The sequence below is a fragment of the Malania oleifera genome, chromosome 9 (genome assembly GCF_029873635.1).
Source record: "Malania oleifera isolate guangnan ecotype guangnan chromosome 9, ASM2987363v1, whole genome shotgun sequence".
Lineage (NCBI taxonomy): Eukaryota > Viridiplantae > Streptophyta > Magnoliopsida > Santalales > Ximeniaceae > Malania > Malania oleifera.
In genome coordinates, this window is record NC_080425.1 from 94,401,142 (window position 1) to 94,425,916 (window position 24,775).

At 36.0% G+C, this 24,775-nt stretch overlaps 2 protein-coding genes across 5 annotated transcripts; one reads left to right on the plus strand and one right to left on the minus strand.

The window, feature by feature from the left end:
- The first annotated feature begins 222 nt into the window (after window positions 1–222).
- On the plus strand, window positions 223–11,457 carry LOC131164997 (phenylacetaldehyde reductase-like). Of its 4 annotated transcripts, XM_058122582.1 has the most exons (7): window positions 234–518; window positions 1,804–1,973; window positions 2,756–2,947; window positions 6,313–6,475; window positions 6,888–7,074; window positions 8,440–8,527; window positions 9,639–9,782. In XM_058122582.1, the coding sequence occupies exons 1-7, from the start codon at window positions 281–283 to the stop codon at window positions 9,690–9,692; spliced, it is 1,092 nt and encodes a 363-aa protein (XP_057978565.1). In that variant the 5' UTR covers window positions 234–280; the 3' UTR covers window positions 9,693–9,782. The 4 variants fall into 4 exon arrangements, with proteins under 4 accessions (XP_057978566.1, XP_057978567.1, XP_057978565.1 ...); XM_058122583.1 differs by lacking the exon at window positions 9,639–9,782 and having other exon boundaries at window positions 223–518; window positions 8,440–8,785; XM_058122585.1 differs by lacking the exons at window positions 6,888–7,074; window positions 8,440–8,527 and adding an exon at window positions 11,100–11,457 and having other exon boundaries at window positions 9,639–9,825.
- A 2,498-nt stretch (window positions 11,458–13,955) lies between these two features.
- On the minus strand, window positions 13,956–20,755 carry LOC131163589 (uncharacterized). Its single transcript, XM_058120178.1, has 4 exons — window positions 20,648–20,755; window positions 20,277–20,479; window positions 19,064–19,382; window positions 13,956–13,964 (listed from the first exon to the last, which is right to left on the minus strand). Exons 1-4 carry the CDS (start codon window positions 20,753–20,755, stop codon window positions 13,956–13,958), a joined length of 639 nt encoding a protein of 212 aa, XP_057976161.1.
- Window positions 20,756–24,775: the final 4,020 nt, after the last annotated feature.

Consider the following 24,775-nt stretch of genomic DNA (forward strand, 5'->3'; position numbering starts at 1 on the left):
CAATTAGAAAGGCACTGTACTCCCAGTTAAAATTTGACATAAATCTATAATAGTCTTTAATTCAATATCATTCCCTAAGATATTTTTTCATTTTAAATTTAGATTCGTAAATAATAAATACAAATCCAATCCAATCTGTGTCTGGTTCACGCCGACAGCGTTGGACGTTGAGCCCCACAATCACCTCCCAATTATATAGTCAATAATTACTGGAAAAAAGATGACCGGACGCTATCAATGAGGCACGCACTGACGACTGCATTGCCATATTATCATCATCATGAATGACCTCCGTCCCTACCAACTATACTGCAGAGTCCGCAATCATAAATTGAAGTTAAAGCTCGCTCCCTCCCTTTCCACATCAAAAAATTTAGAGAGAGAGAGAGAGAGAGAGAGGATGAGCGGAAAGGGAAATGTGGTGTGCGTGACCGGAGCTTCTGGATACATAGCGTCCTGGCTGGTGAAGCTCTTGCTCCGCCGCGGCTACACCGTCAGAGCTACCGTTCGCAACCTCCGTCAGTCTCTCTCTCTCTCTCTCTCTCTCTAGCTGTTCGATTGCGCCTTTGATTTTGTTCATTAGTAAGTAGAATGCGTTGTGCAGATTTCGTTTTCCCTATGGTTGTGGGAGTTTGGATTTCTTAAATTTGACGTTATATGAATATGAACAAAATAAAATTCAAAATTATATTGGGTCTTATCCGAATTCATATGAAGTTAATGATAAAAATCTAAAATTCATGTGCTCAAATGCAATCTTTGTGCTTATGGTGTTTATCCTTCATTTGGAAATGTAGGAGAAAGAGAGAGTGGAGAGGGATCCCTCTCTACATATACTCCAAATTAAAAAATAAGGCCATTTGAAATCGCGGGTGATTAAATTATTAATATTTAATATTTAATTTGTAATTTCTGAATAAGCAGACTCCTAATCTTCACTGAAAGATATAATAGGTCATCCATGGTTGATATTAGAGACACATGGCCATTATAATATAGAGTATCTGTATATATTTACGGCCCAGCAAAATCTTCCTTTTCTTAGGCCCCATTTGGAATTTGAAAAAATGAGAGAAAGGGAAAGAAAATATAAAAGAATCAAATTTCTCATGTTTAATTATCAAGGAATTTAAAAAATAAAAAATAAAAAATATATCAAAGTAATGAACAAAAAATTGATTTTATACACCATTGGCATGTAATTTTCTTTAATTTTTAATTTAGAACAAATTTTTATTTTTAATAGTATTTGATATAAAGAGAAAAATATCATGAAAAATCATTTTCTTTTCCTTTCCTAAACGGAACTTTAGGATACAGGGGCAGTGGTTTTCGCAGGAGACATTGAGATACATACTCCCATTAGAATTTAAGTTTTGCGATAGAATGGGAATGGAGTACCCCCATTTGCTAGCTCATGCCACAAACGCCAGGCCTCCTAATGAACGATAACAAGGGCCCTTTCCAGCCAAAAATGCTTCTTGTGCTAGTCTAATTCCAACTCTTTTATTTTATTTTGTGGGCTATACAACACAATAGAGTAGCGTCATATCTACCCGTAAGCCTTCAAATTCCATAGGAGGTTCAGTTCAGTTCTAGGTCTTTACTACTAATTAAATTCCCAACAATTAACTTCATTGGTTGGCTACCCATTCTTGGTGTTGAGGTTGCTAGCAACAGCTAACTGCAAATGTTGTGGCAAGTACCTAGAAAGTACAAGAAGTTTGGGCACATCAAACTAGGACTTTATTCTTCTCATTAATTACTTCTTGTAATTTCAATTTTGTTTTTTTCATGCCACAGATGATCCAAAGAAGACTGAACACTTACTCTCACTTGATGGAGCTAAGGAAAGACTCCATTTGTTCAAAGCAGATTTACTAGAAGAAAACTCCTTTGATTCTGTAATTGACGGATGTGATGGTGTTTTTCATGTAGCATCGGCTGTGTATTTTAATGCTGCTGACCCACAGGCTTGTCCTACTCCTCTATTATCTCTATTACCATTTATAAATTATGTCAATTTATCATCTAAGAGAAGTTTCATCATCAAGCCCACTGTGATCCAAATGATAGTCCTTTAGCCCAGCATCCTTTCACAGAAAAAATCATAATTATAGAGAAGGAAGATGTGTAAAAGGGGGATAAGAATAAAGATCAAGTTACATAGCATAGTTTCTGAAATGAGTTGGCATGTGCATATTTCTTCTGAGGATTCAAAGGAGCTATAAACTTAAGGGTTTAAGGGTTAGCAGTGGACTTTTCCAAATTTTAGAATTAAAAAGCTTGCCCCTTTACATAACCCAGTCTAAAAAGAATGAAGTAAGAAATGGTAGGAATTATCTCAGAAGTGAAACTGCAATCTTCACAGCTTGAGGCTTGGGAAAACATGAGGTCAATTTGCTAACCCAAATGGGGTGATAAAAATGGGATACGGGGGTTTCCCTTTTCTTGCAAGAGTCAAATAGAAAAATATTTGTTAGAAAAATCCCTAAAGATATGGACGGTGCCACTATCCTAATAAATTCCTTTAATCTCCGAAGAGTTTTCAGTGTGTCAATAACTCATTTTCCATGCTTCATCTGAAACACATTTTCTTCTACACGACATTCATAAGTTACAACATAATTAATTTTCTACCATGTAATGCAATAGTGCAACCCTATGTATACTTCTACAATTAGCCTATTGTCAGCTTAGCTTTGTAAATATGCTTATAGTGGGTGTTAATTTATACAAGTACTCTGGATTTCAGTCAGAACTGATAGACCCTGCATTAAAAGGAACACTTAATGTTCTGCAATCGTGTGCAAAAGCTTCATCTGTCAGAAGGGTGGTTATCACATCTTCTTTAGCTTCAGTTGCTTACAACAGAAGGCCTCTGACTTCAGATGTGGTGATTGATGAAACTTGGTTTTCAGATCCAGTTTTTTGCGAAGAGTCAAAGGTTCGTAAGTAAACCGACTCCATCTTATCTTTCTGCAGTGTGCGGAGAAAAAATAGAATTTAAAGGTTTACTGGTTGTGTTCTTGTGTTGATTGCACAAAATCACCAGAATATCACTTTTAGGCATGTTGTCGTTTTGGCCCACATGTTCTGCACCTTGTTTTAATTTTGAATTGAAGTAAATTGTTATTATTATTATTATTTTTTTTGAAAAAAACAAACATATACCCATAGTAGTTAGAGGCGCGAGGCGAGCCGAGGTGCAAAGGGTCTTTGAAGCCGAGGTGCGAGGCGAAGGCGCGCGCCTCATGAAGGTGAGGCGCACAATTATTAAAATGGGGTAAAATGTCTATTTGGGGTAATTGATATATGAACATATGAATATCTAGTAATATTAGAATTTAAAATGCCAAAAAACTTAATTACAAAATAGAAAATTTAGCCCAAAAGCATCAACAATTCAATATAGTTCAACATCAAAAGAAAAGAGTACAAATCAAAAAATAGTAGCTATATTTCAATAAAAAAAATAAATATTATGTATTAGTTATAATTTATCAACTCACATTAATTAAACTAAATATTACAAATTAAAATATAGTAGCTAAATTTCAGTAAAAAGAATAAATATTATGTATTAGTTATAACTTATAAACTTGCATTAATTAAATTAAATATTTAATTAGTAATTACATATGAAGAAGAAGAAGAAAAAGAGTAGTCAAATTTCAATAAAAAGAATAAATATTATGAATTAGTTATAATTTATAAACTTACATTAATTAAATTAAATATTACAAATTTAAAAACAGTAGGTAAATTTCAGTAAAATAAATAAATATTATGTATTGGTTATAATTTTAAGCTTAAATTAATTAAAGAAAATATTTAATTTATAAGCTTACATATAAAGAAAAGAAAAAGAGAAGCAACAGGCAGCAGTCAGCAGCACGCAAGCAGCAGGAAGAAGAAGAAGAAGAAGAAGAAAAAGAGAAGCAGAAGGCAGCAGGCAGCAGTCAGCAGCACGTAGCACGCAACAAGCAGGGAGCAGGAAGAAGAAGAAGAAGAAGAAGGAGAACTCGCGAGGGCTCCTGCTGGTTGGAAACGAAGTTGCGAAGGGTCGTGCTTCTTCAAAATGTTGAAGACAAATTCACGATCTTGATTCGAAGCTCGAAGATGAAGTAGCGAAGGCTCCCAGCTGGTTCAAAGGCTCGCAGACGAGCTCACGTTGCTGGTTCAAAGGATCGCGAAGGCTCCTGCGGGTTCGAATGTGCAAGACGAACTCATGAAGGGCTTCGAAGGGCCGAGAGGGGCAAGGGCTATGTTCGTTCGAGTTGAAGGAGGGCTACGGGTCTGGCTGTGGCTATTTCTCTACTTTAAATGGCTAAAAATTCACAAGGCGCGACTCACTGCGCCTGTCGCCCCAGTGCGCCTCGTCTCGCCTAGCGTCGCCTCTTGCAGGTCGCCTCGCCTCACTTGGTTTGAGGCGCAAGCCTTTTCGCTTCGCCTTGCGCGTACGCTTTTAACTACTATGCATATACCAATATCAAAAGGAAACCAACTAAACATACTTATATAAGTCGTACCCATCTTATCTAGTTTATACAAACGATAACTCTAAGAAGTTGACTACTATTTGTAAACAAATTATGCCACCCCATAGCACCTTGTCGAGCCAATTATTATTATTAGCCTGAAAATGACTTTGCACATTATTTTGTGTTCTGGCTAGAGATTTGAAAACAGGTTTGTGGAGGTTACAGTTGGTATTTTAGCAGTTCGTGCATTTGGTAAAAACTTAGCAGTTAGCATATGCTAAATTGTTCTTTTTTCAACCAAAAGAGGCTCTAACAACCACAACAATTGTAATGCAATCATGGTTTTAGAACCTGTGATGGTGACTAACCCAGTGAGCTCATTGTGTTGGACATAGGGCTGCAAATGAACCAAGTTACTTATGAGAAGCTTGGGAGCTCGGCTCTGTTCAGGCTGGTTCATTATTTAAATGAGCGATTCCCAAGCCTAATTTTGCTGCTCATTTAATAAATGAGCCGACTATATACATGACTGGGCTTAACTCCTTTTGGCTCTTCAGTAGCTCGATTTTGAGCTCAGTTTGGGCTTCTTTAATAGACTTGTATAAAACCCATTCATGGGCTAGTTTAATAAGGTCAAAATGGTGTTTGGACATGGACTTATTTAGCTCAAACTCCTTAACCTAAATTTAGTGATAGGGCCAATACCCAAGGCTAATAGGCTAGGTTATTGGGGGGGTGGGGCTGGGGGGAACTCTAGGGCAGTATTAATTTGAGTCCTTTTTCACCTTTTTGCCTGCAAAAATCCTAAGAGCCTCTTACCTCTTAGGTATATAAGTCTTTCGGAGGTTCTTTTTCTAAAATTGAATGATAAAGGTTGGCCTTTTATTGTTTCACTTGGACAATTAGATGTAAAGCTAAAATGATCATTGCTGTCATCCAGGGTTGTTCATGGTTTGGGCACCAAACCAAACACCAAAATCTTGAACCAAACTAATCATAGGGGGCTACCTAAAAATCACAGGTACCATTTTTTTTTTGGAAAATGTGGGCGGCACCTCCCATCTTTATTAGAAAAGCCCTCACTTATGGTGGAGGAATACTGTGGTTCCAATCTTGAGACTTGGGGAAAACAAAATCAAACCCCAAGAATCTAAAACTGACTTAACCAACTAATTCAAAACCAATAAACCAATGACCAACAACCAAACAAATAAATAAGAACTAAACAATTATAAGTGGAAAACAAACAAAACTCTGGAAGATCTCGAGGAATAAACCAACCACTCCAACCTTCACAAACACCAGCACAAAGCATCACGAGCGCAAGGAAGGAAATCATAGGTACCATGTGAATACTTGGGCCTGCATAAGTGGAGGTATGTTTTGGTGAGGCCCCCACACCATTTATATGGGTCCTTGTGCTGACCTAGCACCCTGTGATTGAATTCCATGTGAAGGGAAGGTCCGGCCTCCTAAGCATTTTTCATATCCTTCATCTTTCTCTTAATAGTATAATTCTTAATAATTTTATTTTATTTTGTTTTTTATGTGTGTGTGCACTAGTGAGGAAGAGTGAGCTAGTTATCCCTAGTGGCAGTAGAATCATGTAGCCAAACCCACCTAATGGGATTTAAGACTTGGTTTGTTGTTGATGTTCTTGTTGTGCGTGTGTATGTTGGTGGACCTTAGATTCTACTGGCTAATAGTATCATGTTGATCTTGGCCTGGGTTTTTTGCATATATTTTGTCAACTATATTAGTACTAAATATTAAATCCAGCTCTATGTGCAGAATAATATGTTTATCAATCTTTTTGGTTCTTTATCAGCTTTGGTATATGCTGTCAAAGACCTTGGCTGAGGAGGCTGCTTGGAAGTTCACAAAAGAGAACAAGATTGACATGGTTACAATACATCCAGGATTGGTGATTGGACCTCTGTTACAGCCAATTCTTAATGCAAGTGTAGAGGTGATGTTGAGCCTCATTCAAGGTACTGTTCAGCCACCTTCTTTCTCAGATGTGAATTTGCACCATATGCTAAACAGTGAAGTACAATTTAGTGGGTGCATCAAAAGGAAATGTGAAAATAACCTATTTATGAAAAATTTTGAATGACGACTAACTAAGCAAGCCATAAATGTCTGTGCCTTAAGACAGTAGGCAGGATAAAAAAAATGTGGTGCTCAAGAGTGTAACCCTGGTGAATAAGCGTCCTTCCTTCCATTTGCCAAAACGTTGGTTGTGGCAGCAGTTTCACCTTGCTTGTAATATTTAGGTAAATATCTAACAAAATTGATTACAGAAAATTTGCATATTCAACTCTGGCCGATAGAATGCATTCTTTCACACCCCACACACTTGCAACTCCTATGAAGTTACTGATTGAGGTTTGTTTGATCCAGGAGTTCAAACAATGCCTACTGAAATTTATCGATGGGTTGATGTCAGAGATGTTGCCAATGCACATGTTCAAGCATTTGAGATTCCTTCAGCTAGTGGAAGATACTGTCTAGTAGGGAAAGTGTCACACTGTTACGAGGCTCTGAAGATTTTGCGCAAGTTTTATCCAAATCTTCCTCTTCCTGAGAAGTATGTCTTTAATCCTCTTATCCTTGGCTAGGCATTGCATTTAAATATACTAGTACTGTCATTGAAGAAGAAAATGAAGTGTCCATTTCATGCTCAATAGTTGAATGTTTGACCTTCTCACTTCTCATTTGTTCATGTTTTTCTGTCCATGTTTTTCCTTTATTAGGAGTTATTTAGCATGTTGGGCAATGAAGATCAATTTTGATCATCAATATTTTCCATAGTTTTATCATAAGTATGTCCAATTATTTTCTTTTTCCCTTACCTGCTGACATGCTCGGGACAAAGAAAGGTAATAAAGAGCCCCTCGTTTCCCTCTTGTTGTTTTGTTAAGGAAAAGGTAAACAGAGGGTGAGGAAAGGAAAGTCTATTTAATTAGTATTTTCTTCCACCTTTGGGGTGATCGACTGTAGGAGTGAGATTTCTATATGTTTTGTTCCCATTGCTTTTACACCCTAAACAAGGAGGAGAAGATTTTTGACTTGTCTTATCCTTTAATCCTTTTCCTTTTTTCTATGCTACCAAAGGAATGTTATTGTGGCAATCGGTGATGAAATCCTTTCTGTGGATTCTAAATTTTTTAGAGTCAGGGATCAGCATCATTTTTGCGTATAATTAGAACTTCTGAGATGACTAAGCTCCTTTTGCATATGTCATTGGCCCAAACTGAAATACTTACTTTTGCAATTCCATGTTGGCAAGATAAAGATAGTGTTTGGGAGCATGGATTTTAGCCTTGGACTTGGATTTATGTGGATTTTAAAAGAAACTCTTACAATTTTACACCACCTTTTGCCGCAGTCCACACAAATCCAAATTTAAGGCCCAAAATCTGTCGTCCCAAAAGGCAGGGTAAGCCTATTTCCAATACTTCTATTTATACTCCTTTTAATATTTCAAGTGAGAATGCAACTGCTCATTCTAATTGTTCCACATTATATTGAAAATTTCAACAGAACCTGAACTAGAGAGATTAGTTCGTCCTAAAAGCTTAGGTTTGTTGGTACTTTAAATCTGGATTTCCTTTCTATGATCCAACCTATCCTTAGTTTTGACTGCCTTGGTTATGTTCTATGCACTAGGGTTCTTGCTTATTTCTTTTACTAAAAATACTGAATTGAAAGGATCATTCCTAGTTTAATGTAAATTAAAAAGATATTCTAGGCGATCATAAAAGAGATATTGTAGGAGTCTTAACTGAGCCTTCAATGCCAACATACTTCTATCCTTGCTTATTGTATTGCTAAAAATACCTAATAGAAGTGATCTCATTATAGGAGATCATAAAACTCTGATCCTTGCTTATTCTATTGCTAGAAATACCAAGCAGAAGTGATCTCATTGCCTCAACATCATTCATTGCAGATGTGCAGATGACAAGTCTTTGGTGCCGACTTACACTGTATCAAAGGAGAAAGCAAAGAGTTTGGGCATTGACTTCATTCCTCTCGAGGTCAGCCTAAAGGATACCATTGAAAGCTTGAAGGAGAGGAACTTAATCAGCTTTTAAGTGTATAAACAAATGGCTTGTGCACTTCGTTGTTGTTGTTCCTAACTTCATTCTCGTTGTAGACTGCTGGTTTGGTTTTGTTGTGATATTTAAGTGTCATCTATTAAGAAAATACACCATTCACTTGTAAGCGGTGTATTTTCTTTTTCTCCAATATACAATATCTATGCAAAAAGGGAAAAAAGAAAGTTTCTGGAGAAAGTTTGCTTCCTCATCAATCTTGTGAGTAACTAAAATTTTAGACCTTGGCTCCTCTGTAATGACTAATGAGTGTGTGATTGAAAGCAAGCCTTTGTTTTTTAACTGGCTATTGTCTTAAGTGAGGTTGGATGTGTATTAGAGAAATTATCAGTTCTTTTCATTCACTTTAATCAATCCAAAGTAGGAAATTTTAGTCATTACCACTTTTGTGCCAAAATATTTCTCCTATAATAATGAATAGTACATACATTAGGGTTTATATGCAACAATCATGATATGGATAAATGAATAGTGTCCTAAAAATAAAATGGTTGAGAAGGTTTGTGGAATTTTAAGGAGGTTTGTATTTTTATTTTCTAAATATTACGAAAGACTAAGGAAAATTTGAAACTTTAGAATAAGTTTATGTTTTTTGGTTAAATCGAAAGAGAGGTCTATGTCTGCCTTGATTACTATTTAGCATATTATACACATGCATATAACTAATCAATAAAATAATCTATTAAATTGTGAGTTTATGCTACAAATTTTTAGAAATTAACATTTTAAATTTAAAATAAGGATTAGGATTTCTACGTATCGTTAATTTTCAATAGTATTTAATATAGAAAAAAATGTGGTGCTCAGGAGTGTAACCCTAGTGAATAAGCGTCCTTCGTTCCATTTGCCAAAACGTTGGTTGTGGCAGCATTTTCACCTTTCTAGTAATATTTAGGTAAATATCTAACAAAATGGTGATATAATTGATTACAGAAAATTTGCATATTCAACCCTGGCTGATAGAATGCATTCTTTCACACCCCGCACGCATGCAACTCCTATGAAGTTACTGATTGAGGCTTGTTTGATCCAGGAGTTCAAACACTGCCTACTGAAATTTATCGATGGGTTGATGTCAGAGATGTAGCCAATGCACATGTTCAAGCATTTGAAATTCCTTCAGCTAGTGGAAGATACTGTCTAGTAGGGAAAGTGTCACACTGTTACGAGGCTCTGAAGATTTTGCGCAAGCTTTATCCAAATCTTCCTCTTCCTGAGAAGTATGTCTTTAATCCTCTTATCCTTGGCTAGGCATTGCATTTACATATACTAATACTGTCATTGAAGAAGAAAATGAAGTGTCCAATTCATGCACAATAGTTGAATGTTTGACCTTCTCACTTCTCATTTGTTCATGTTTTTCTGTCCATGTTTTCCCCTTATTAGGAGTTATTTGGCATGTCAGGCAATGAAGTTCAATTTTGATCATGAGTATTTTCCATAGTTTTATCATAAGTATGTCCAATTTTTTTTTCCCCTTCCTTGCTGACATGTGAGAGACAAAGAAAGGTAATAAAGAGCCCCTCGTTTCCCTCTTGTTGATTTGTTAAGCAAAAGGTAAACAAAGGGTGAGGAAAGGAAAGGAAAGGAAAGTCAATTTAATTAGTATTTTCTTCCACTTTTGGGGTGATCGACTATAGGAGTGAGATTTCTATATGTTTTGTTCCTATTGCTTTTACACCCTAAACAAGGAGGAGAAGATTTTCGAGTTTTAGAGTCAGGGTTCAGCATCATTTTTGCGTATAATTAGAACTTCTGAGATAACTAAGCTCCTTTTTCATATGTCATCGGCCCAAACCGAAGTACTTTCTTTTGCAATTCCATGTTGGCAAGATAAAGATAGTGTTTGGGAGCATGGATTTTAGCCTTGGACTTGTATTTATGTGGATTTTAAAAGAAACTTACAATTTTACACTACATTTTGCCGCAGTCCACACAAATCCAAATTTAAGGCCCAAAATCTGTAGTCCGAAAAGGCAGGGTAAGCCTATATCCAATACTTCTATTTATACTCCTTTTAATATTTCAAGTGAGAATGCAACTGCTCATTCTAATTGTTCCACATTATATTGAAAATTTCAACAGAACCTGAACTAGAGAGATTAGTTCGCCCTAAAAGCTTAGGTTTGTTGGTACTTTAAATCTGGATTTCCTTTCTATGATCCAACCCATCCTTAGTTTTGACTGCCTTGGTTATGTTACATGCACTAGGGTTCTTGCTTATTTCTTTTCCTAAAAATACTGAATTGAAGGGATCATTCCTAGTATAATGTAAATTAAAAAGATATTCTAGGAGATCATAAAAGAGATATTGTAGGAGTCTTAACTGAGCCTTCAATGCCAACGTACTTCTATCCTTGCTTATTTTATTTCTAAAAATACCTAATAGAAGTGATCTCATTATAGGAGATCATAAAACTCTGATCCTTGCTTATTCTATTGCTAGAAATACCAAGCAGAAGTGATCTCATTGCCTCAACATAATTCATTGCAGATGTGCAGATGACAAGTCTTTGGTGCCGACTTACACTGTATCAAAGGAGAAAGCAAAGAGTTTGGGCATTGACTTCATTCCTCTCGAGGTCAGCCTGAAGGATACCATTGAAAGCTTGAGGGAGAGGAACTTAATCAGCTTTTAAGTGTATAAACAAATGGCTCATGCACTTCATTGTTGTTGTTCCTAACTTCATTCTCGTTGTAGACTGCTGGTTTGGTTTTGTTGTGATATTTGAGTGTCATCTATTAAGAAAATACACCATTCACTTGTAAGCGGTGTATTTTTTTTTCTCCAATATACAATATCTACGCAAAAAGGGAAAAAAGAAAGTTTCTGGAGAAAGTTTGCTTCCTCATCAGTCTTGTGAGCAACTAAAATTTTAGACCTTGGCTCCTCTGTAATGACTAATGAGTGTGTGATTGAATGCAAGCCTTTGTTTTTTAACTGGCTATTGTCTTAAGTGAGTTTGGATGTGTATTAGAGAAATTATTAGTTCTTTTCATTCACTTTCATGAATCCAAAGTAGGAAATTTTAGTCATTACCACTTTTGTGCCAAAATATTTCTCCTATAATAATGAATAGTACATATATTAGGGTTTATATGCAACAACCATGATATGGATAAAGGAATAGTGTCCTAAAAATAAAATGGTTCAGAAGGTTTGTGGAATTTTAAAGAGGTTTGTATTTTTTTTCTTCTAAATGTTAAGAAAAACTATGGAAAATTTTAAACTTTAGAATTTGTTTATGTTTTTTGGTTAAACCTAAGAGAGGTCTATGCCTGCCTTTATTACTATTTAGCATATTATACACATGCATATAGCTAATAAATAAATTAATCTATTAAAATGTGAATTTATGCTCCAAATTTTTAGAAATTAACATTTTAAATTTAAAATAAGGATTAGGATTTCTACGTACCCTTAATTTTCATTAAAAATTATAGTAGAAGTATGTTTTAAAATTTGTAAATTTTAAATAACCTTCTATTGCATTTGCAAGCATGAATTTTTTTAGACATTGAATTAGGATTTGAGAAAACTCAAATAAATTTTAATATAATTTTATATTACATCTTATTCAAATTTATTATATAAAGTCAAATTCAAATTCTCTCCAACACATAGGATTCAAATATTTTAAATATAATAAGTTTTTTTCCCTTTAAAAAAAAAAAAATTCAGACGGAAAGATCAGGGCTCACTAATCACTATCCCATGGTGAGAAGTGAGGGATCTACATTTTGGTGAGCGTGGGCTGAAAGTCCAAAAATTATATATACATATATATAAGACAATGAATTCTTTGTTAATGACTTAATGAAAGGTGTTTGATTTTGCACAATTGTCAATCCTTGGCTTGTGATGAAGGAAGCTGGCCGGGTCCTCCTTTGGTTTGGTGCTGCATAGAAGGTCCAAAGTTTAAGCGGTTACCGATGTATATCAAATTTTTACCACTCCTCCGCACGAAAAAAAAAAAAACTAGAACCCATGATCTCTTAGTCGGCTCAAATACATTATCACTTTACTTAAAAATTTAAGTTATTAGTTTATGCATTAAATTTAAAATACCAACTACCATCCTACACATTGGTGGGAAACGAATGAATCTGAAGATATATTTTTTTTCCTGTGAATGCTTTCTATAAGAAACCATTTTCCATCATATACGTTGGAAAATGACCTTTTTTTTTTTTTTCACAATGAAGTTATTTTCCGTTATCAATAATGAAACTTTCAACATTTTAACAAAACATAATAGTTGATGGTTCTTTGTCATAAATATGATTGTAAGTATATAAGATGAAAATAATTTTATGTTACCTTTATTTACAAGATGCTGATTTTTTTTGTTCTTTTGCATATTTAGGTTACATGACATGTTTGAAATAAACTTTTGAAACGTTAAGTAAACAATGATTTAGTGCAAAAATATAATGTCTGTATAATCAATTAGAGCCATAGTTGTTGCTATAGTAGTAGGGTTCTGTCTCTTGTCCCCTTCTTCCTTTGTTGTTGTCAAGCAGCCCTCAATCCCTAGAAGACAGGCTAATTGTTTTAGCACAAGACATTCACTTTAGGACTTAAACCTATAGGATTGAGAGGGGGATGGGAAGGATGATGGGCTACTCCTTTTATATAGCACAAGCCCAAGTCTCCCAATTAATAAAAACCAAGGCCCTATCTGTTTGAATCTGCTTCTAGTACCAGCTCAACACAAACTCTTTTACTATATTTTATTTTACTTTTAATCTTAGACGATAGGCTATGCATGACAATAGAGTAGCAGCATCCCTACCCATAAGCTCCTAAATTCCAAATGGGAGTGAGCTTCAATTCTAAGTCTTTTCTACTAATTGAATTCCCAACAATTAGCTTCATTGGTAGGCTAGCTGTTCTTGGTGGTCGAGGTTACAAGCAACACCTTCCAGCCACAGCAAGTTTGGACACATTGAACTAAGAATTTATTCTTCTCTTTACTTCTTAAATTTACTATTTTCTTTGATTCATGCAGCAGATGATCCGAAGAAGACAGAACACTTGCTCTCACTGGATTGAGCTAAAGAAAAACTCCATTTGTTCCAAGCAGACTTACTAGAGGAAAACTCCTTTGATTCTGTAATTGATGGACGTGACTGAATTCTTCATACAACATCTCCCGTGAATTTTGCATTGAAGTAGATTGTCCTCATATTTATGACCCGGAAGTTGCTTTTCCCATTATTTGTGTGTAGGGTTCTGCAGCTTGAAAAGCTTTTGGGGGTTGCCATCAATTTTAGCAGTTTGTGCATTTGGTAATCCTTAGTGGTTAGCAAATGCTAAATTGTTCTTTTTTCAACCACAGGCTAAAGATTATGACAACTGCAAATGTAATCTTAACAGCAACTACCAACAGTAACAGTAACCGCTGACCAGATGCACAATACCAAATAACCCCTATATCTGTAAAGCTTTGGCCCCTTTATCCCTTTTTTCTCCATGGTTCTTTACTTCTTTTTTCTTGAAACCTGGATGCGCATAGTGGTATGGTTGCTCTATTTTGGTAAGATCCTATTATTTCGCTTCCCGTATCAACCAGGTATTTAGATTAATGACCACATAAATGTTTTCAATAAATTTTTGGCCGATTTGTTAAATTTGGATGAAAAAGGTGAAAGATGAGGATAAAGTCATATTGTTACTGAATTCTCTCCGTGATGATTATGAACATCTGACCACCACTTTATTGTATGGGAAAGATAAAGTTACTTATGATGTTGTTTGTACTGCATTGATCAGTATTGAATGCAGAAAGAAGGATCAGAGGGTCCATAAGGAAACAACAGAAACACTAACAATAAGGGGACGTTCTCAGAGTCGTATGCTTGGAAGGAGGAGTAAATCTTATGGGAAACCTGCTAAAGATGAATGCACCTTTTGTCGTGAGAGAGGGCATTGGAAGAAAGATTGCCCTAAATTACAGCAGAAGAATAAAGGCAAAGCACATTCTAATGCCAATATAGCCAATGATGATGGAAGTGAGTCAGATTTTTCTCTTATTGGAACATCTTCGTCACATTATTTTGGTGAGTAAATTTTGGATTTTGGTTGTTCCTATCATATGTGTCCCAATAGGGAATGATTTTCTAATTTTGAAGAATTAGATGATGGGGTTATTTTTATGGGAAATGATAATACTTGTAAAACAACTGGAATAGGATCAATACAGTTGAAATGTCAAGATGGAACTATTAAGACATTGACTGATGTTAGGTATGTTCTAAACTTAAAGAAGAATCTGATTTCATTGGATGCCTTAGAATCTAAAGGGTTCACTATCACTTTGAAAGATGGAACCTTAAGATTAAATCAGGTGTACTGGTGGTGATAAAAGGAATAAAGAAAAATAACTTGTATTATTTACAAGGTAGTACATTTATTGGCTCAGCATCTGTTGTTTCTAAGAAAGATGTAGGTTTAGATACAACCAGATTATGTCATATGCGGTTAGTACATGCAAGAGAAAAATCTTTGCAATAATTAGTTAAGCGAGGTTTGTTAAAGGGTGCAAAGGTGTGCAAACTTGAATTTTGTGAGCATTACATTCTGGGAAAAACAGACTATAGTGAAATTTGGCACTGTAATCCACCAGACTGAAGGTATTTTAGACTACATCCATACAAATGTATGGGGGCCCACAAAAATAGCTTCGTTGGGTGGTATGCATTATTTTGTCACTTTTATTGATGATTTTTCTAGAAAAGTTTGGGTGTATTCTATGAAGCATAAAAATGAAGTGTATGATATTTTCTTTAAATGGAAAAAATTAGTTGAAACTCAAATTGGCAGAAAGATTAAACGGCTCAGATCAAATAATGGTGGTGAATACACGAGTTACCCGTTTATGAAGGTATGTCAGGATGAAGGTATTGCTCGACACTTCACAGTTCGAGATACACCACAGCAGAATGGGGTGGCAGAGTGCATGAATCGAACTTTGCTGGAGAAAGTTCGATGTATGTTGTCTAATGCTGGGTTAGACAAAAGGTTTTGGGTTGAGGCTGTTAGATATGTGTGTCATCTCATCAATCGTCTACCATCATTTGCAATAGGAGGAAAAAAACCCTATGAGGTATGGTTTGGAAAGCCTACTAGTGATTATGATTTTTTATATGTATTTGGTATTAAGACTTATTATCATGTTAAAGAATCTAAGTTGGATCCAAGAGCCAAGAAAGTAATATTTTTGGAAATAAGTGTAGGAGTCAAAGGATATCGTCTTTGGTGTCTAGAGATGAAAAAAATGATTTTAAGCAGGGATGTGATGTAATAGCCTGCTTATTTTCCATATTATTTTTTTCCATGATAATAGAATCAACATAATAAATCTAGCCAATCATGATCAACCTGAACCTGTGGGTACCAGGGATACAATAGAAACACAATACGGAAGCCTAAGTAGCAGAAAATCATAAAACCATGTACATATCTTAATATCATTTATTACAATACCAGAGTTTACTGCATCCATAATACACATCCCAAAATAACCAAAAACCAGCCCTAGGGTTGATACCCAAAAATCCAACGGACCCTAGCAAACGACTTACCCTTCAGAAAGGGCAGGTCAGCTATATCTACCTCAGTGGAACTTTATCAGCTCTCCTATCAGGGGCTCTTGAAAAGTTTATAAATTTTTAGGGTGAGACACCTCTCAGTAAGGGAAAATAAACTAATACTAGTGTGTGGCAACATGAGTATTTCGTGTTATACATAACTATACATAAACATATTTAGTAAACTGTTATGTTATATCTGGAAAAACATATATCATCATAGCATGACAGAACATACTGCATTTTCATAAACATAACTCATCTCATATAATAATGATAATAATACGAAAACAACCCTGGTAGGTTAGCTGGCTAATGTCATGTATTACCCTCACATGACTGGGTTGTGTGGCCTGAAGGAGGGACTTGACAATGGTTGACCGACCATTGCCAAGTCAAAAGTACAGTTTGTAAGTCCGATGGGTCTGCCAGACCTGGTTCGTACACCAGGAGCGCTCACACTTCTTAAAACCACATCGACCATCCATCCTCACGCTACTTTGTACAACAGCGTTAACACAATATCGTGATGATCACGAAAACATAGCAGTGGTACCGTGCAAGTGTTAGCCTAGACCAAACTAACCAGGTTCTGATAACATATAGCATGTAATGAAACTGTGATACATGGATATTTTATACTATTCATTGCCAAATCAATATTATCTCATCATTTTGCATATATATAGCATCATAAAAATCATCGGCCCGTACGCCGGTATTTTACATTTTACCATAGTTCAACCTGTGCGCCGACAAATTGTATCCATAGCACGACCCATATGCCGTCAAATCATATCCATAGCACGACTCGTACGTTGGCAAATCATATCAATAGCACGGCCCGTACATCGACAAATCAAATTCATAACAAATTCCATATCATTTCACATTTCCCAGAAAATAGTATTTTACCATAAATTTTACTCATGCCACACGGAATAGGTTTCATACATATTTAAACATATGATCTTTTATAGCAGTATTTCCCAAACATTAATCATATATAAATATATTTATTTTCCTGAAATCAGATGCTATAATAACATACATACATTTTCATAAAATAACTAGTTTAGTTTATCCCCTTATCTGGCAACTGAGAAAAGCCCCTATAAATAGCCGGTCTAACACCCATAGGGTTTCCTGATCAATACCCTGAAAGTGACAACTCCCAGAACTAAACTTCAGTATTTTATCGTATATAACATTTCTTACAACTATGGTAAGGCCAAATATTGAGTAGAAAGCCTTACCGTAAATTTGGGATGAATTTCCAACTCGACCCACTCCAGCAAATATGCAGAGAACTTCCCTAGGAATGTTTTGGTGGCTTCAAATTGTCGAACCAATGAAAATTTGGCCCAAAAATGAAGAGAGAAGAGTGGAAAACCGAAGGGAGGGAGAGAGAGGAATTTTGCGCCAAGTTTCTGTGAAAATTTTGCTTTTGGAACTATTTATACTGTGGCCTTCGTCGACGAGCCATGTCACCTCATCGACAAGGTCATGAAGAAGACTCGTCGACGAACTCTCCCCTTGTCGACGAAATTTAGAATCTCCCAAAACCCCATTTTTGGTATTTTCTCGTCGACGAGCCCAATTATAACTTCGTCGACAAATACGAAGCATTCGTCGACGAGACTTGCTGCCCCTTTCTTTTCCTTTCCAATTTCTATTTCCTCCCTCTCTTTTATTATTTAAAATACCATAATTTCTCCCGGGCCACTACATGTGACTTTTGATGAACTTGCTATGATGAAGAAAACAATACGCAAGGAGTCACGATTCGAAGAGAAAACCAGTGGTACTTAACAATAGGTGGAGGTTGAGACAATTTTGGGAAACCTAGTGAGAAATGAGACTACACAAGGTAACTCTCCAGTTACGGTGGGGAATAGTGTACCAAACATAGTATTTGTAACGCCCCAACCTGGGTTTGCCAGGGAGCACTGCATCTCTCATCCTCTACATGGACCAGACAATAAGGGGGCAGACCTTATCAGACTAATGACTGGCTCCACAAACCAACATGTATCCTTTTTAGTGTGTTTTGTCCTTACTCACACACTTTCTGAGAAAACTTCCCAGGTGGTCACCCATCCCAAGATTGCTCCAAGCCAAGCAAGCAAGCTTAACTATGCAGTTCTTATGAGAGGACTCCTGAAAAAAACGGTGCACCTTGTTGATATGGGTAGTAACATCTAATCTTTTAAGTCTTTCATCCATGGGGCATCACATTCTCCCCCACTAATAGAACGTAACGTCCTCGTTGCGAACCCACATTTCCAAACCTAGGCAATATGAATCTCATCACACTTCCAGCTGGGTGTTGGCTCTAATACCAAATGTAATGACTTGATTAATTTAACATAAATGAAACATAAATAATAACATTCTCAACCCGAACCTGTGGGTAGCGAGGACACTTAGTCAATCACAGTAGAAATCTAAGCAGCAACAAGTATAATATCTCAACCATCCAACCATAAAGCATAATACCGGAGTTATCTACATTCCCAAAATACTGTATTTATTTACATTCTTCCAAAATATTTCAAAATACATTTAGGATTCTATAACCAACACAATTCTGATCCTAGTACATTGCTTACCCTCCTAATGGGGTAGCTTAGTAAACTCAACAGCGGCCACGACCCGCCAGTCACTCAGGGTCTCCTGAAAAATTAATTAATGTTGGACCTCGTCGATGAAGACTGAATTTCCCTTCGGGTTTTCCTTCCAAAATGCAATGTCCGTTCGTCGACGAAGTTGACTTCCTCCTTCTGTTACTGTTTCCAATTCCTTTCCTCTTTATCATTTAAAAACTATTATTATTCGGGTCGTCACATCTTTTCTGTTCCATACCTCTTCTGGTATACGGTGGTCCAATGGTACTGATGGACCCCTGTTAATCAAGTACGCTGTTGTGCCGACTGCTTCTGCCCAGAACTGCAATGGTAAGTTTGACTGTATACGCATGCTTCTGACTCTTTCAGTCAACGTTCGGTTCATCCACTCAGCTACGCTGTTGTGTTGAGGCGTACCTGACACAGTTTTTTCCATTTTGATACCGTCCTCATAGCAAAATGTCTTGAACCCGGTGTCTTCATACTCACCACCGTTATCGGTTTTCAGCTTCTTAATTCTTAAACTAGTTTCGCTTCTAACCATAGCTTTCCATACCCTGAAAGCATCAAAGAATTCCGACTTATACTTCAGAAAGTAAACCCATACCTTCTGAGAATGATTTTCAATGAATGTGAAGTAATTCCTTTCGCCTATGGATGAGGCGGGTGTCGGTCCCTATACATCTGAGTGGACTAGTTCTAGTCTCTTCTTCTTTTGGGTACAAGTGTTTGTCTAAAAACTGACTTTCTTCTGTTTCCTGAATATGCAATCCTCACACATGTCAATCTTGATCGACTGTAGACCACTCAATTTTCCAGTTGAGTGCATCACCCTGAGTCCTTACTCGCTCAAGCGACCGAGTCGTTCTTGCTAGATGTTACTGTCGTCATTTCTTGTAGCAACTGGAATAGATCTGGAGGCATTGGAGGTTAGGTAAAGTGTTCCGCTTTTCTTACCTCGTGCAATTGCTAGTACACACTTTGAAACCTTCCATTCATCGCCAATGAATGTCGTTGTGTATCCCTCATCTGCCAGTTGACCAAACGAGATCAAGTTCTTTCTTAGGTCTAGATATCTGACATCCTTCAGCTTCCATACTGACCCATTTATCTTGATATTCACAACTCCCTTGCCGGTTATGTCGTAAGGATGATTGTCGCCAAGGTACACCTTATCGAAATTACATGGTGTGTACTCCTTTAGGCAGTCTCTGCTACAAGTGGCATAAAATGAGTCTTCGGAGTTTAAGACCCAAGACTCTTGCTTGCTCTCCAAAGAATATATCAATGCATCTTTTTCTCTTAAGGAAAAGGTGAGATTTGCTTCTATCTTTGCCTTAGATTCCTTTCTCGGAACTTTGCACTAGTTTCTAAAATGCCCGGCCTTTCGACAATTCTAGCACTCAATGTTTTTTGTGCCTTAGGAACCTCTAGGATTTCTGCATCTAGACCGCTTGGTCCTAGATCTGCCACGATTGTTTGATCGTCTATGCCCACTTCCTTTTCCTGGGTTTTCCATGTTCAAGCCTAAACTTGAAGTGGAGGCATTGTTCGACTGTATTCTCATCTCTTCCGTCAAAATCATGCTGATGACCTCATCGTACTTCAGCTTCGATTTTGCTATGGAGCTACTGATCGCAGTAACAATGCCTTTCTAACTCTCAGACAGTTGACTAAGAATCAATAGGGCATGTATCTCACCATCAAATGTAATTCCAACCGAGGTGAGTTTATTTGACAACTTGTTGAAATTATTTAGGTGTCTACTAAAACTTTCACCTACATACATGCTCATGATAAACAATCTTTTTATCAATTGTACCTTATTCGCGGTTGATGGTTTTTCGTACATATTGGATAGCACATCCATAAGGGACTTGGTGGTTGTCAAGTGCTTGATGTTAAAAGCAATAGACTTTGCCAACGTCATTCTAATAGCTCTGAGAACTTTTCGGTCAAGCAACTCTTACTCGCTCTCCTTCATGGATTCTAGCTTCTCCTTCAATGGTAAGTGCAACTCTCCTTACCAAACAAGTAGTCCTTAATCTGCATTTTCTAGAAACCAAAATTCGTGTCATCAAACATCTCGATTTGTGAGCTCTTTCCGCTCGACATCTCAATTCATTGATCTAAAGACGGAATTAACCCAAATAGACAGCACGGTTGGATCCGAAATGGTTGAAAACCTTAGAAATGGTTCAATTCGTTTAAAAACAAATTCGAAATTGTTCTGAAAAACCCGGTCAAAGTTCTGGTAAAACCTAGTCAAATATAATGGAATATTCCTCTAACTGATGGAATATTCTTGACGGCGTTAATGACGACTTTTGTTGACATGGCACGGGTGGGGCCCACGTGCATGCGTATCATTGTGGGTACCAACTGCTAACGTGGCAACTGACGTAGTGTGGGCCGGATGACGTGGCGGCTGACGTGGACTGCAGACTCAGCTACTAACGTGTTGCAGGACTCAGCTAACGTGGCCGGCGCATAGGAGCACGTGAGATGACCTGCTGATCACTTGCCACCACATGAGGGCGCATAAGGGCACGTGGGAACGTCACCTGGGTGTTGGCGGCACGTGTGGCCCCTTTTGAGCTCCGTTCGAGCTTCAATTACCACCTTTGGCTTCGCCTCGATGAGAGGAGCACGATGGTTGGCTCAAAACTGAGTTTTGGGCTACTGGATAGAGGCTCCAATCTGGGATTTTTTTTCTTCGATCTAACGATTTTGCTCCAACCTCGCTCTGATACCAATTGTTGGGGTGGATTTAGAAGCAAGAATAACACACGAGAAAAATGAATAGACATGAATGGAACACCGGATTTACGTGATTCGGTTGAATCGACCTACGTCCACGGAGCACACACCAGTTCACCATAACTAGGAGAATAATACAAGGAGGAGGAGGCTACTGCCTTCAACTCAACTCTCTCTCTCACAACACTCTGTTCTGCCTCACACAGTCATGCACGCAACTCTGCTCTCTCTGCACACCGATTACACACACACACATCACATATAAATATACATGGATAGGGGGTAAAATTCAAAGCATGTTGGTGGTTTAATGTCAGCCATGGTAGGCAAGGTTGGTGGAGGGCTACTGGTCTCCATTTATTGCAGGTCTCCATTTTAACGTAAGCCGCGGGGGAGGTGCTGCCGCCTCCCCATACTGTGCGCAGCTCAACAGGTTGCTCCTTTGTGATTGGTTGGTTGTGGGTTCGAGTCCAAGGAAACAACTTCTCTGCATAAAATTAGGAGTAAGACTACGTACACTGTCATGACTCTCTCCTTACCTTCACAAAGCGAGAAGCCTTAGGGCCGGGGATGCCCTTTACCCACTGCTGGTTAATTTTGTGTTGGCATATGTGATGCCAACAATTATCAGTGTTTATAATTCAGCTGCCAAAAGAAGGCAAATAATATGAATTTGTTCAATTCTCATGCTAGATTCAGTATAACTTGTATGTTTATCAGCGTGCATCAAATCCTCTGGCAGCGGAAAGTTTTAAAATTAGTAATCTGGTGTCATATTGTGGAAAGATACAAAATTGTTGCGCAAATTTTGAAACTGATTATTAATACTGTTTCCCTTGGGATTTTGCTAGGGCTGTTTGCGTTGGGCTGAACTTTGAGAAAATTCAAACCAAAGTCAGAGTCATATTAATTTATTTTTGAAATCTTCAAAAATTATATAAGATAATATTTAAGATCATCAATTTTAGGGTTTGAATTTGATCTGTATGGATGTAGAAAAAATTTTATGCATAATCACACAAGTTTAATTCAAGATTTGAATTCCACGCTTCTACACCCAAATTAAGAGTTAGACATCTTAAAAATATTTAAAAAGATGTTTTCAATTTTTTTTGGATAAATATTAAAACTTAAAAAGTAAGGTGATATTTTCGCAATTATCAAAAATTTTAAAATAAAAAAACCTTATTTTTACAAGAAAATAATGTTCAAACTGTTTTTTTTTATGAATTTATTTTATACAAATATTTAAAAAATAAAAAATTAGCTATTTTTTCTAATTTTTTTAATAAATACAATTAAAATAAATTTTGTTTTTTTCATAACTAGATGGGTCTTAAGCTTACATATTTTAGGCATATAATTTGCGCACGGACCAAAGATGATGACCAAAGGATACTAAATTTTTTTCTTGAAAATCAAACATGGCAACAGTAATGACTCTAATTTGCACCAAGCTTAAAATTTGAATCAAGAGATATGACTACAATTAATTACTCAAGAAGGTTCGAACCCTAATCCACAACTTGCTCTATTCTTTTAATAAAACATAAAAAAAAATCAACTTGGGGATTGTGTTGTGGTTGGAGAAGCAAAATCTTTTATGTATGCTATTAATTAGGACAAGAGAGCCCAATAAAATTTTAATAATAGATAAGTTTGAAAGTTAAAATTTTGAATTTGTACTAAGTAAAATTGTTTAGGCACACACACATGCTAAAGAACAAGTGGTTGTGGTCCTACATATCATATCATGCATGGGTTGGGCCTACCACGTCCATGCGTGGGTCGGGCCTACCACGTCAACCCACCACGACTTCATCCATGACTAGAACTTTTTGTTTCGTTGTTTTTTTTTTTCTCTCTCTCACTTGTTTTAGAAAGGAGAAAGGAGAAAGAAGCAAGTAAACAATTTCATCACTTGAAAGCATCTGGATTATTACTACAGTATTCCAAAAAAAAAAAACCGTATGCATAGACTTTAGTCATTTAGTAAAGTGATAGAGTCACTTTATCTTTTTTCTTAATCTTTTATGATTCTTCATAAGATGAGATATTTTTGTATTTGCTCTTTCGTGTGGACAGAAATGTATACTTCAAATTATTTACTTTTAAGTCTAATAAATGAATCAATTGATAATGACAAATAAAATAACACTGTGAAAATAACAATTTTATGTTAAAAAAGAAACTGATAATAAAATAGGGAACCAAAATTGGTCAAATAAATAAGAAGGAAATCGACAAAGTATAAAAAATTTCAAAATAATTTTATGAATAAGAGTCTAATGATTGCGCTTGCAGATCGTAGGGTTGAAAGTTTTACAAAACGTTTGGTGTATGCAAAAAATATTTAATTAGGATGTGATGAGGAGTTTTACCAACACCCTAAAGTGTGACTCTTTTCAAGGATTGGATTGGCAAAATTAGATTGTGTTTCCTATAGTAATTATTTTTGTAATTTTATCTCTTATTTTGAACATATGCTAATAAAATTAAAAATTTTGACTTTCATATATATATATATATATATATATATATATATATATATATATATATATATTGTGGGTGCTTTCTTGATAATTACCTTTGTAAAAATAATAATATAAATTATTACAGCATTTGTTCCATATCTTTATTCAGTGCCGACTTAACCATAAGGCCATTGAGCAGTTTGCCTAGAGCCTCAAAATTTTTGGGACCTCCAATTTTTTTTTTAATATTAACATTATTTATTATGTCATCTCTTCTCATATATTGATTTTCCCACAATCTCAAAAGTTGGGGCCCTCAATTTTTTTTTAATGTTAACATTATTTATGATGTCATGTCTTCCTATACATTAACTTTCTCACTATCTCAAAAGTAAATGAAATTATATTTTGAAAAGTAAAGTAAATGTAATTTAATTTTTTCTTTTTGAAGTCTCAATGTAATCTTGAATATAAAACTTTAATTAGTGATTTTGCATCTCAAAAAGTTAAAAAAATTAATTTTAAATAAAAAAAATTAAACAAAATATTAAGGCCCCCTAATTAAAATCATTCACCTAAGGCCCCATATTGTGAAGAGCCGTTCCTGTTTTTATTAATAAATACACTAATTTTATGTTTGGAAATATAAATTTTGAATATTAAATTTGGATATTGATGGATTTAGATAAATTTTAATTATTCAAATCCAATAAACT